At 32.9% G+C, this 12,663-nt stretch overlaps 3 protein-coding genes across 3 annotated transcripts; 2 read left to right on the top strand and 1 right to left on the bottom strand.

The window, feature by feature from the left end:
- Nucleotides 1-547: 547 nt before the first annotated feature.
- On the top strand, nucleotides 548-2,429 carry LOC136409950 (jerky protein homolog-like). The gene is made up of 3 exons (XM_066391813.1): nucleotides 548-713; nucleotides 769-1,422; nucleotides 1,573-2,429. Exons 2-3 carry the CDS (start codon nucleotides 769-771, stop codon nucleotides 2,386-2,388), a joined length of 1,470 nt encoding a protein of 489 aa, XP_066247910.1. The 5' UTR covers nucleotides 548-713; the 3' UTR covers nucleotides 2,389-2,429.
- Nucleotides 2,430-6,877: 4,448 nt separating this feature from the next.
- Nucleotides 6,878-10,003, bottom strand: Dbp21E2 (putative ATP-dependent RNA helicase Dbp21E2). The gene is made up of 7 exons (XM_066391912.1): nucleotides 9,464-10,003; nucleotides 8,983-9,201; nucleotides 8,812-8,924; nucleotides 8,051-8,221; nucleotides 7,739-7,992; nucleotides 7,159-7,372; nucleotides 6,878-7,013 (listed from the first exon to the last, which is right to left on the bottom strand). The coding sequence occupies exons 1-7, from the start codon at nucleotides 9,852-9,854 to the stop codon at nucleotides 6,915-6,917; spliced, it is 1,461 nt and encodes a 486-aa protein (XP_066248009.1). The 5' UTR covers nucleotides 9,855-10,003; the 3' UTR covers nucleotides 6,878-6,914.
- Nucleotides 10,004-11,008: 1,005 nt separating this feature from the next.
- On the top strand, nucleotides 11,009-12,606 carry LOC136409951 (carnosine N-methyltransferase). The gene has a single exon (XM_066391814.1). It carries the CDS (start codon nucleotides 11,186-11,188, stop codon nucleotides 12,281-12,283), a length of 1,098 nt encoding a protein of 365 aa, XP_066247911.1. The 5' UTR covers nucleotides 11,009-11,185; the 3' UTR covers nucleotides 12,284-12,606.
- Nucleotides 12,607-12,663: the final 57 nt, after the last annotated feature.

Raw genomic sequence — 12,663 nt, 5'->3', positions numbered from 1 at the left:
CAGTTGTTAAAACCTAATTTCAGAATGTTAAGACCTGTGTTTTAATAAATCCTAGTCAACGTGGCAACTGCGCCATTCGATGTAAGCAGTGCATTATGTTTATTGATAAGCGATCAGTTACTCTACACCCTTCGCGCAGTCAGGTTGTACTGCTGGTCTTATAAAATTGCGAGTTTCCTGCTGTCTCGTTTTGATCGAACGAAACATAACAACTATTCATTGCAACAATTATTTTTTTAAATAAATCTGCTAAACTTAAATTTTTAGTAAATTTATTTTTGTTAAAGTGGAAATATATAATTACTGACGTTTTAAAAATGATTCTGAATCATTTTTGCTTGAAAATTACAAATACAGTAGAGTCTCGATATAGTGAACACACGATATAATGAACTATCCGCTGCAGTGAACACAAAAAAATAACATTAACCTCTCAATAGTGAACAAACTGCACCCTCGCTAGAGTGATTATTGATTGATTAACATTATACAATAAACACTTTTACTTTCATGAAGACTCCGGTCGGCTTACGGTTGTGATGTAGTTTTGAGCGTTGGTACATATACGAGGGAAGTCCCTACATATACGTCGGTACTTCCCCCAAGCGTGTTTATTCCACAATTCAGTTTTGCTACGGTTCTGAACGGAGTCTCTTTGTTAGATAAGATATGTGATGATAGTGTAATGTTGTGCTGCTAAATTAAAAATAAAGGTGTTGTATACAAAATTTTTGAAGCAAGTACTACATATTGTAATTTTTTTTTTAGATGTCGCTATCTAAAAGAACACATTTAAAACTGCAACAAAAAGCAGAAATCTTAGAATTACTGCAACGTGGGGTAGTACCTACACAGTTGTCCAGAAAATATGGAGTTGCTAAATCTACAATCACCTCAATTAAAAACAAGAAACGTAAAATTTTGCAAAGTGTTGGTAGTACATTTACTGGGCCTGGGAAAAGAAAAACCTTAAAAATGTCTGTTTATGCAGAAATGGAAAAACATCTGTATAAGTGGTTTTTAAAGCAAAGGGAACAACATTCTCCCATTAATGGGGACATGATCAAAGAGAAGGCAAAGAGTCTAAATTCCAAATTTTACAGAAGATCTTTTCAGGCAAGTAACGGTTGGTTACAGAATTTTAAAAAACGCTACGGCATAAGGTTTTTAAAAATTACCGGAGAAAAACTGTCATCACCGCCCGAGCTAATAGCTCCATTTAAACAAAAATTATCAGAAAAAATAGCGAAGCTTCAACTAGGTCTTGAACAAATCTACAGTGCAGATGAGTCAGGTTTATATTGGAAGCTTCTACCCGATAAAACGTACGTCTCTTCAATGGAAAAGACAGCCCCTGGAAGGAAGACAGAAAAACAAAGAATCACATTTTTAACGTGTGCGAATGCTTCTGGAAATCATAAAGTCAAGTTGCTAGTGGTAGGAAAAGCTAAGAATCCTCGGACGTTCAAAAAATTTAATTGCCCTGTGAATTATGACCATTCTAAGACAGCATGGATGACAGCGGAAATTTTCAAGAATTGGTTCAAAAAGAATTTTATTCCAGAAGTAAAGAATTTTCTAGAAACTCAGGGTCTACCAATAAGAGCATTATTATTGCTAGATAATGCTCCAAGCCACCCACCAGCAGAAGAACTTAACAAAATAGATAAATGTGTTACCGTCATGTACATGCCGCCAAACGTTACTCCACTCATCCAACCCATGGATCAGAATGCAATACGTCTTACGAAACTGTTTTATCGCAAAAATTTGTTATCCCAAGTAGTTGCAAAAGGTAATGTCGGTGAAACGTTAAAAGCTGTAACTTTAAGAGATGCTGTTTCAAACCTAAATTTGGCCTGGGAGAAATTAAAACCAATAGTAATTAAAAAATGTTGGCATCAAATTTTAAGACAAAACATTCATTTTGAAGAAGAAGAAGAAGAAGAAGAAAACATTCCTTTAAGTGTTTTGAAATTACGGATACGGGATGAAGATCCAGAATATGCACAACCTGAAATCATGAAAATCCTAAGTGTCTTGGACCCCAATGCATATGATCAAAATGATGTTACGGTTTGGAACGAGGACTGGCAACTAGAAAATTATCGAGATGAGCCAGAAAATGAGCAAAGCGACATAATTGAAGTTGAAGATGAGGACAGTAATACGGTTCCGGATTTATTTATGTCTGAAAAATTGATTTCTACATGCGAGGCATTGAAATGTTTAAACAAGGTTATTCAATGGACTGAAGAAAACTCCGATAAAATAGAATATTCTACTGTAGTTGTTCTTCAAGATCTCAGAGGTAATTTAGTGAAAACAATGTGCAATAAGCCGACAAAACAAAGTAAACTAACCGACTTTTTTCATTCTACAAACTGATTTTATTTTTTTAATTAAATATGTAATACCACATGTACCTCTCCTACTATTTGTTATTAGAATATGTATTTCGTTTTGTTTTATAACTAAAATATATATGTTTTTATATTATATTAAACTTGAAACTGAGTTATTAACACAATAAACACTTCGTGTATATCACTGTTGTATGCTTTTATCTGAACTTTAAATAGTGAACAACCTCGGTGGAATGACAAGATCGTTCATTAATTAGTTCACTATATCGAGACTCTACTGTACCTCTTTGAGTAACATATTTAAATAATGTTACACATGATAAATGCTATGTTTTATTCTTACAAAAATCTTAGCCGAATGACCCACAAATCCTCGGTTGCAGGAATTGTATCGCCAACAACCTTTGCTATCAGCTAAAAGTTAATTACAAAAATAAGCAGAACAGTAACAAACAATAATTACTCGGTATATTTATTTATAACAATAAATACCTCTGTCAAAAGACCCTGACAACTAAGTATTGAAACAAGTAATAAATTGTGAATTATAAATATTAATTAATCGGCTGTAACGTCTCCTTTAGCTTTTATAACTGCCTGAACTTTTATCAGACATTAAATCCACAAAACTTTTTCATAAATCAAGGCTAAAATTATTCCACGTTTCTTGTAATTTAGCGCGCATTTGCTGTAAAGTTCACTGAGAATTGTTAGTTTGTTGCTGTTTCATTTTATACTAGACCGTCTCACATGGGTAAAATTCCGGACTGTTGGAAGGATGTCATTCATTTTTTGGTAGATTTGGCAGTATGTAAAGAAGCATTGTTTTGCTGTAAGTTAGAGCCGCGTGACGCATACAAATTCCCTGCACTAAGAAACAACATACATATTTTGAAGAATATTTTGGTACTTTGCCGCGTTTATAGTGCTTTCTATAAAATTTAATTCTTCCATGCCTTATTTCCGAATATAACAACATATAATGTGATGCTGTGCACCAAATTTGGTATAAATATCTCTAGAAGTCGGAGTATTATAAAAAATAATCGAATTTTTTAAAAGTTCTCAACGCCTGGTATCTTTAAAACAAAGCACTTATGGGCCTATGTTGATATGAAATTTTCTTCTTAAAATAAGTTTTTCTATCGACTAACAGTCGATAGCAGAACTTTCTGCTACAAAAAAGTGGACCCCCTGTACATATAGTCTTTTTAGAAAGTATCCGGAAAAATAAAACCCATTTATAATTATTCGATATATTTTTGTTACTGGAGTTGTAGAATTACAACAAATAATTCTTCTCATTTACTTATACTACTTCCATTTAACTCTAAACACTTAACTAAACGTCCAGGTATACTCGAAACTAGGTCACCGCCGTAATATTCGGTAATTGTGGCCCAGGTCTGTAAAACTGACCAAATAAATCTATATTTCATGGCGCTTCTCGTTCGATTTCAATCTTCATTAGTTCCCTTATGTTTTCTATGGGATTGAAATCTGGTGAAACTGCTGGCCATGGAATTGTTGTCAATTAATGTTCTCACATCCAAGTTGAGTATAGGCAAATGTATGGCATCTTGCATTATCCTGCTGAAAACGCCACCCCTCTGGATATAAATTGTGAGCCGCTTCAAGAAGAAAACCATTTAGAATGTCACAATACTGTGCACTATTAACGGTGCCATCAACTATAGAGAAGTGTAGCACCACGCTGATATATTGCTCCCCAAACCATTATTTCAGTAGAAAATTTGGCCATTTATACGGTAACATTTTCTCCTAACAGGATTATTAGGTGATTAGCACCAAGCTGGAAGCAACTTTCGTCAGATATAAAAACATTACTAAAATTAATGTGTCGAAAAGGTTGACAAAAATATAGTCTCCATTGTCTTTGTAGAGGTGGCATTACAGGGAATTTTTGTTTCCTTGATATGTAGTCTTGTCTCTTCATTGATATGTGAACAGTTTCTGGACACACTTTTATTTTTCGTTGATTTCTAACTATGTTGGCCAATTTTCGAAACCCTAGGCGCAGATTTTGTCATCCTAAGGCCACTAATGCCTTTAAATTTTTTCCGTTCATCTTACGCGGTTTTTGTAAAACTGGTCTATGTTTCATATCTGTGTCATTTTTTATTCTCTGTATTGTCTCATATACTGCACTTTTTCCGAGTTCAGGTAATTGCACTAATTTTTTAACATTCCGAAAATATTTTCCGTACCAATATTCCACCTCTTTTCTTTTTCTACTTGCGACATTATTTCACAAATCCTAAACCTGTTTTCAATCAACAATATTTGACAGATAGTGTTGTCATGCGATTTTGACAATAGTTTATTATTGACACAACCTATTCGATGCATTACTTTTGTCATAGAACAAAAATGTATATTAAAATTAGGAAAACATTTTAATTTTGAATACTTTCTAGACGAATTATACTTCTGATAGTATTCTCTGAAAATGTTCGTGCCAGTTTGATTGTTCTATCTTGCAGCCACTTCCTACAAGGTGTCCTCTACCAAACTTAAATACTTTTATCAATTGTCTTGCGTTTCTATCAAATACAACCTTTGAGCGGACTGAATTCTTGTCACCAACATATTTCTTCATACTTTTTAATTGTATAAAAAACTGTAGCCCTTGTTAGAGACCATTCTCTAGCTACCTTACGCATAACTTTACCTTTATTCTAGTGAGTAATTGTAATTTCCTTCAGTTTTTGAGAAGTGGGATTTTTCCACACAACATTAATGTGATTAACTTTATGAATAACTATTGTTTATTTGACGTGTTGGCGACCAAACTCAGTTGGTGTGTTAGCAATGTTGCTAGCAATATTGTTTATTAACTGGTTTTCATCTATTCCATAGTCAAAACATAGATAAAAGCAACACTTAAATATGTTATTCAAAGAAATATTTATAATTTTCAAGTAAAAATGATTAAGAACCATTTTTAAAACGTCAATAATTATATATTTCCACTGTAACAAAATAAATTTACTAAAAATTAAGTCCAATATTTCAAAAAATAACTGCTTTGTTATTAATAAATCTTAGCTGTAGTTAGGAAGGTTCATGGTGATTTTTGCACGATGCAGTGTACGAGCTCAAGGTGGTCTGAATGTAATTATTCACGCCACGACTATCTTGGCGGCTATTTTGCGGAATTCCCACACTTCAGCCCTACAAGAAGAATCATACACACTTCTGATCCCTTACGCCTGACCAACCATTAACAGTAATTGTGTCCCATTAATTACGGGATAAACTGTATAAATCCAGCTCTTTTTAAAAAAACTGTAATGTGCCGTTATGCATCACCATTTTTTGATAATATATCCGGCCAGATTTTAGTTCCAATTTTCTTGGAAAAAAAGGCTGCGCAGCATAATAACATTTTCACACCTTTTCTTTGCATAAACTAGTTATAGTGCATCCACGATTCGTCAGATCGGTATAAATACAACACCCCAATAGACAATCAATCTCCCTATTCATATAAGTGTTACTGTTTAAAGATATTGATAGCAAATTAGCTGATAATTGCTCCTTAGTTCACAATTTCTCCTTGCCCCATAATTTTTGTTATTGTTATATTTTATTGATTTATTTTTGCTTTTCTTTGAATATTTAGCAATGTACATATTTGTTTTTATTAAAATTCGGTGTTTTGCTCAACGGGTGGTCGTGTGAACTTTATTAGTTGAAAGAAACGTAGATTAAATAGATGAGCCTATAAAACAAAAAAAAACATTGTGGAAAGACTTGCGCTTTACGTTAGTTCAACCTGAATGTCGAAATGACGAGCTCTTTGCAATGGTAATTAAAATTTTGTAAATTGTCGACAAACCTGCCCTTTGCTCTCAATCACGAATATTTGCAATATAAGACAACAATATTTTAATGCTGTAGGTAATAGTAAAGGTAAAATTTGAGAATTAATTTTGTGTCTAGATTGGTGATGTAAGCTTTCATAAAGAAAATGATAGAGGGTTTATTTATTTATTTTAACGTAAGCGTGAGAAAAATGATGGAGGGCTTGTAAATATGAGAAAAATGATGGAATATTGTTTATTAATTTTTTTAACGTAAACACATGCGCATGTTTTTTTTTATTCTTTATTTTTGTTCAGTTTCCGTTTATGCCAAGTAGTATTCTTTGTTGTTTTTGATTTATTGAAAAATGGTTCGTCATTTGACAGAAAAACAGAGAATCCAAATTCTGATTATGAAAGGATGTGGAAATAGACAACTTACACGTCAAGAAGTATGTGTTTCACTTAACAATAAATATAAAAATAGGTTTCCATTTGAAAAAACAAAGTTGGTGGTCGTACCTGATTTTTAAACTACCGTGTATACATGAATTGTATAAATAAATCAGGCTCTGTTTCTAAAAGGATGGAAAGGGATCTACATATAGGAAACCATAAATAAAATTGTATATCTACACCCTTGATAAGCGTTCATGTTATCACTTATTTATTTTTATCTATAAACCTATAACAAAACAACGCACAACTCTTCTCCGAGCCGCTAAGTTCCCCCTTTAATCTTTCTTAAGATCTTCTTCTGAACTATATTGGTGATATTTGCATCAACATTTGGCAAAGGTTGATCTTTCCTAACTGCCAACTAAAAACACAACTCTATAGCATAATAATTGAATCAACTTAGTTTAAGTTAGTTCACTCAGAAAATTTGTATTTTGTTATGTGCTTGCATCCCAGTATTTTAAGCTCAATACATCACCATTAATAGTACTTTATAACTTGCTTACCTCTATTTGCTGAACAAGTTTAATTTCCTTCGCGCTGGTGAGGAAATTAGTGACGAAACAAGTGTCAGAACTGCCAAGACGACCCACCCTCCCTATCCTATGGATGTAATCTGCTGCATATATAGGAAAATCGTAATTAATCACATGCTTCACTTGGATTGTGTTTAAACCTCTAGAACCGACGTCTGTTGCTGACAATATTTTAGTTTCACCCCTTGAAAATGATAATTTTAAATGACAAGAAAAGTAGTTAAATCAACATATTTTGTTTTATTATCAAGATAGTCATGGTTTCGTTCTATAAATAAAGGTAATATCCTCCTTCATTATGATTTTTAGTAAAGATAAGGTCTAGACCTTCAAAGAGAATAGAGCTTGGTTTATAGATACAACTAATAAATACGTAACTATCGTTAAGTAGTCAAACAAGTTCATATGCTCGGTGCAGTTTATAGAACACATATCGTTAAATTTAATGTTAAGAAGGTTGTGCAATACTCAACTTTCACTAAGTAAGCACATGTAAGCTTCTTGCTATTTTATATTCCGAATCAATTCCAAATTTTTTAGGTATACTAACCTTACAAACTGGTTCCATTGCTCTATTCGAATAGCAAAATGCATGTCTCCGCAGACATTAGAACATGGTAAATTATGTTCCCTTAGAAACATTGCCAACCATTTGCAAGTTTCATTTCTATTTGTGAAAACCAACATTGGATCTTTGCAAGTTTTGGCGATTTGCAGTAAATTAGCTGGCTTTACTGATCGTGTAATACGCAAAAATTTTTGATTGATGTTTAAAAGAGGTTTATGAAGCCTAGAAGACACTACCTGAAATATGCATAAGAAAAAGAAAGGTGCAAAAAACTCTAGTTGTTAAGTTAAGTACATGTTTCATAGTTTCTCCATAAGGCACTAAAATATCTGGTAATTTTCTGGGTAATGTGGCGGAAACTAAGACTAGCTGCGCCTGAGACATTTTGTTTACTAAAGCTTCAATTCTTTCAACAAATGAGTCATCCGTAAGAGAATCAGCCTCATCTAACACTAAAGTTTGTACCTAAATTTGATTTTAATTGATTGTAATTAAATCATTTATCAAAATGGTCGAAACGGCACATTATTCCGTTATTATTGAGAGCTTGTATTTTAAAAATTTCTTGGCCGAAAGTCTATTTCTTCTAGGGCCATTCACATACACTGATCTTGGAAAAAACTGCTTATTTTCTCCATGTTATAAATAGTAAAAAGAAATTCTTCTGTATTTAGTTGTAACATTTATTTCATAATTATCATTGTAATGTTATGCAGATAGTCTTTTTGGTATAAAGATATTACAGTCACTTTCAGGTAATCCATATGGAAATATCAACGTCAATGTTACTTTATAAAGGAATTCTAGCAAAATAGCAACCTTATCATCTTTCTTGCACTAGTGTGGAAAATTATAAATTTCTACACAGAAATAGAACTTTTCTTCTAAATTAGTTTCTATTAGAGAATTATAGAAGAAACAGATTTTCAGAATCTATTTTTTGTTCATGAAAATTGAAAAATAAGTTTCTGAAATACAAACCTTGAAAAATGACATAAAAAATGTGCTGTCCTGACTGTTATGAATTGCTTATATTAATTCCTACAGAAACTTACCTCTCCTAACTTGTAGATTCCCACAGTAGAAAGTTTACCTAAAGCCCCTGGGGTGGCAACTAATATGTCCACCTCGGCAAATGAGGGACTTAACATCATTTTTTTCGTTCTCCCTAAAATCTATCCTTTACAGCTACCCTATTATATATATATAATCTGCTACAAAGATACCTCCCACCAGTGTTCTTGCTATTAGTCCCACAGAATCACACAATGTGGCAGCAATTTCCCCCACTTGATATACAAGTTCTCTATTAGGAACTAGGATAACAGCTCTTGGGCTGTTTAACTGGTCTGATCGTTTAGTTTCAATTAAATTTTGTATTACTGGTAATAGATAACCAACTGTTTTGCCACAGCCTGTTTCAGCTGCTAAGAGAGTATGGATCCCTAAATTAAACTTTATTTTAACAAAAATAAACAGTAATAGTGATGTAAATAGAACAAAACAGATGATTTTTTTTTATATAGAGCTCAATTATGAATCTTCTAATATTAACTCACTTTTTGATGTTTGGATTTATTTGTGTGTGTGTTTATTGTATTAAATTTGCAAGTAATAACATATTTGTACTTTTGCATAAGCAAGAGAACATTTATTTACGTTTATTGTTTAAAGATATATGGAAATAATCAATAATGTATTTTCTACCTTTTTTAATAGAGGCAATAGCCCTTGTTTGAAACTCAGTGGCATTATGAATATTATATCCCTTCAGAGCCTCAATTACACTTGTAGGGACACCAGATTCCTCAAATGGATAAAACTCGTCTTGAATATCATTAGTCAAGGGAAGAAGGGTAAAATAGTCATTTTTTGCTTTGCTATGATTCCATCCTTTTGAGGCTAAAGGCACCTCATCTAGTTGATTATATAGTGTACCAGCATAATAATCATACTCCTTTCTTTTACAGCTAATGAGAAGAGGCCCCTTGCCGAGCTTATTTTTAAATTTCGGCACTGCCGAAGCAAAATTTGATCGGTGTTCTAAATTGCTAAACAGTGTTTTACATGTGTGGCTGAATAGTACCCGTCCGGACATGGCTTACTTTAAGCTTACGCAGTGTGCCCTTCAAATAAAGTATGATGGGACTGCGCAAACGAAAAATCGGGCTGTAATATATAATTTTAAATAATTATTTTTGAAATTCAAACAAATTTTAGGTTAAATGTGGAAATGTAAATATGTCAATGTCAATCATTGACATTTAAAAGCTGTGGGGATTTCATTCGATTAGCCACGTGGGAGCAAACTAGACGATGTCGCACAGTGTTGGGTTCTTTTACTAAAGACAGTTACTAGTGGACATCCTAAATATAAATCGCCACAGATTAATCATAAACTCTATATCAAAAAATAATAGTAATAATACTTTACTATATGAAAAGATGTTAAAATTGTAGTTTGAAAAATTTTGCAAAATCGCTCAAGATATTGTTATGAAATTTTTATGTAGCAGCTGTGTATGTATAAGCAAAAAATTGTATACAAAATCACTATATCAAAATGCACGCTGAAAAGAAAGATCATTAAAAAGGATCTCAAGTAGGCATTAAAATGCCAGAAGCATATTGTAAATAAGTTCATCTAATATCTGTTGCTTGTCAGGTGTTTGATGATAGACAACAAATAGCTTCATTAACGCTCTATGTTTACTATTCATTGCTTACTACCAAATTTTTTTGTCAAATGATTACCCATTATGAAGTGTATAGGGTAATCCTCCAAGAACTATACATATTAATCCTTTGTAAAAATTAAGTCAAGAATGAAACCTTCAAACTTCAACGCTGTATTTAAGGCATGGCTTGAGAGCATATTTTACAAGTTTGAAGTTAGATTTGGCGTTGTGTAGCGGATTAAGTTCGATTATTCATCTGATTGAACTCGAGATCTTATTTTAACCAAAACAGTTCATTGCAATATAATCAATATTTATTTATTTCTCTTAACACACGCGTCTGTTAGCGTTTGTATTCAGACATACTATATGCATTTGTTGTAGTTACTTTCGTAAGGGGTCGTGGGAAAATTAAATTCCCTTATAGTACTTATTAGTACCTTAAGTATTATTACTTTCTTTCCCTTAGTAAATGCAGTGCCCGAGTTCTAGAAACATTCTAATCACTCTTTGCAAACAGCTGTATGTCAATTGTCAAAAGTTTAATGATTTGACAAATGAGGTTAGATTTTTTCAAATTTTGGGTTAATATTAGTCCCTTCTTCATTCTTGAACTAACTTGTTATTTAAAAGCTATGAGAAGTTGATAATAGCACTAAATTGATCAGTATTGATACAGTATAGAGTGTGACATAGAACATTGAACTGAAACTTCGTGCTTTTATTTATCAGTTGTTCAAAAACAAACACAATGAGTGGTGAACAAGGGATTCGAGAAGAAAGAGTTTACTTTCTCTCTGTTATACAAACATTCAAAAGCTACAAGGATCTCTCCCACAAGAGAATTCAGCACAAGAAAAAATGTGTGGCATCTTTGCCCCTTCACCATCGGAAATTACTCTCTAAGTACAGTGAGGATTTGGATATGCTGAAAGAAGGTATTGACAAGAATGCTGAACTCATACCTCTGGTGCTAAAACACGCCTATACCATGTTCGACAACGTTTATTCTAATATGGAAATCTTGCCTGAACAAGATGCTCGGATCTTACCTGATGGTCTTGATAAAGTGCAATCAGTATTCAAACAATTAATGAGAGACTGGAGCTCTCTAGGAGCTACTGAGCGGAAACAGTGTTACCAACCAATTATTGAAGAGATCTCATTAAATTTCCCTCCAGACCAGTGTGATAGAAGCCAAATTCAAGTCTTAGTTCCTGGAGCAGGTCTTGGTAGGCTAGCTTTTGAAATTGCATCTCGCGGATTTATTTGCCAAGGCAATGAGTTCAATTTGTTCATGTTAATAGTGTCTTTCTATGTTCTGAATTTGTGCCAGAACATTGATGAATATGTGATATATCCTTGGATACATCAGTATTGCAACAATCACAGTATTGATGACCAATTAACAAGCGCACGCTTCCCAGACATTAAGCCAAAGCCCTCAGAAGATGGTGGTTTTTCAATGACAGCTGGTGATTTTTTAGAAGTCTACACAACAAAAAATGAATGGGACTGTGTGGCCACATGTTTTTTTATCGATTGTGCCCCAAATGTAGTGCAGTTTATTGAAACAATTTATGATATACTGAAGCCAGGGGGAGTATGGATCAATTTGGGGCCTCTACTTTACCATTATTCAGACATGAAAAATGAGAAAAGCATTGAACCTAGTTTTAAAATTGTGTGTGAGATAATCCAAAAAGTTGGCTTTAAAATGGAGAAATGTGAAACTGGAGTGAAGACAAAATATTGTCAAAATCCTAGTTCAATGCTCCAGTATGAATATGACAGTGTGTTCTTTGTGTGTAGAAAACTTAAGAAAGAAGAGGTAAATGTGGATAATTAACTTTGTATTTTTCTGTTTATGTTTTATAAGTATTATGTTATGTTTTGGAACTAAGATATAAATACAATATCATTCAGTTTAGTTCAATGGGATATTAGAAATGTTTTCAGTTTCATTATATCTCTTATGTTTAAAGTGACACATTTTTCGTTAAACAATCTCCAAGAATGCAAGTTGATTAGGCTTAAGGATAACACTAAAAGATTTGTTACTAAGCAAAGCATTCAATGTTTATGTTAATTTCTTTATGTGTATATAATTATGAGGTGACATTATTGTTCATCGATAAAAAAAAATGAGTGCAGTGGCCTAACCCTAACAAAGCTAAGTGCGTTTTAATTTTGAGTGAAACGTCAATGCGATATGAGAGTATTTATACA

The sequence above is a fragment of the Euwallacea similis genome, chromosome 7 (assembly GCF_039881205.1).
Source record: "Euwallacea similis isolate ESF13 chromosome 7, ESF131.1, whole genome shotgun sequence".
NCBI classification, from domain to species: domain Eukaryota; kingdom Metazoa; phylum Arthropoda; class Insecta; order Coleoptera; family Curculionidae; genus Euwallacea; species Euwallacea similis.
The sequence above is the reverse complement of the archived record's forward strand: the minus strand, read 5'-3'. Positions and strand labels throughout refer to the sequence as shown.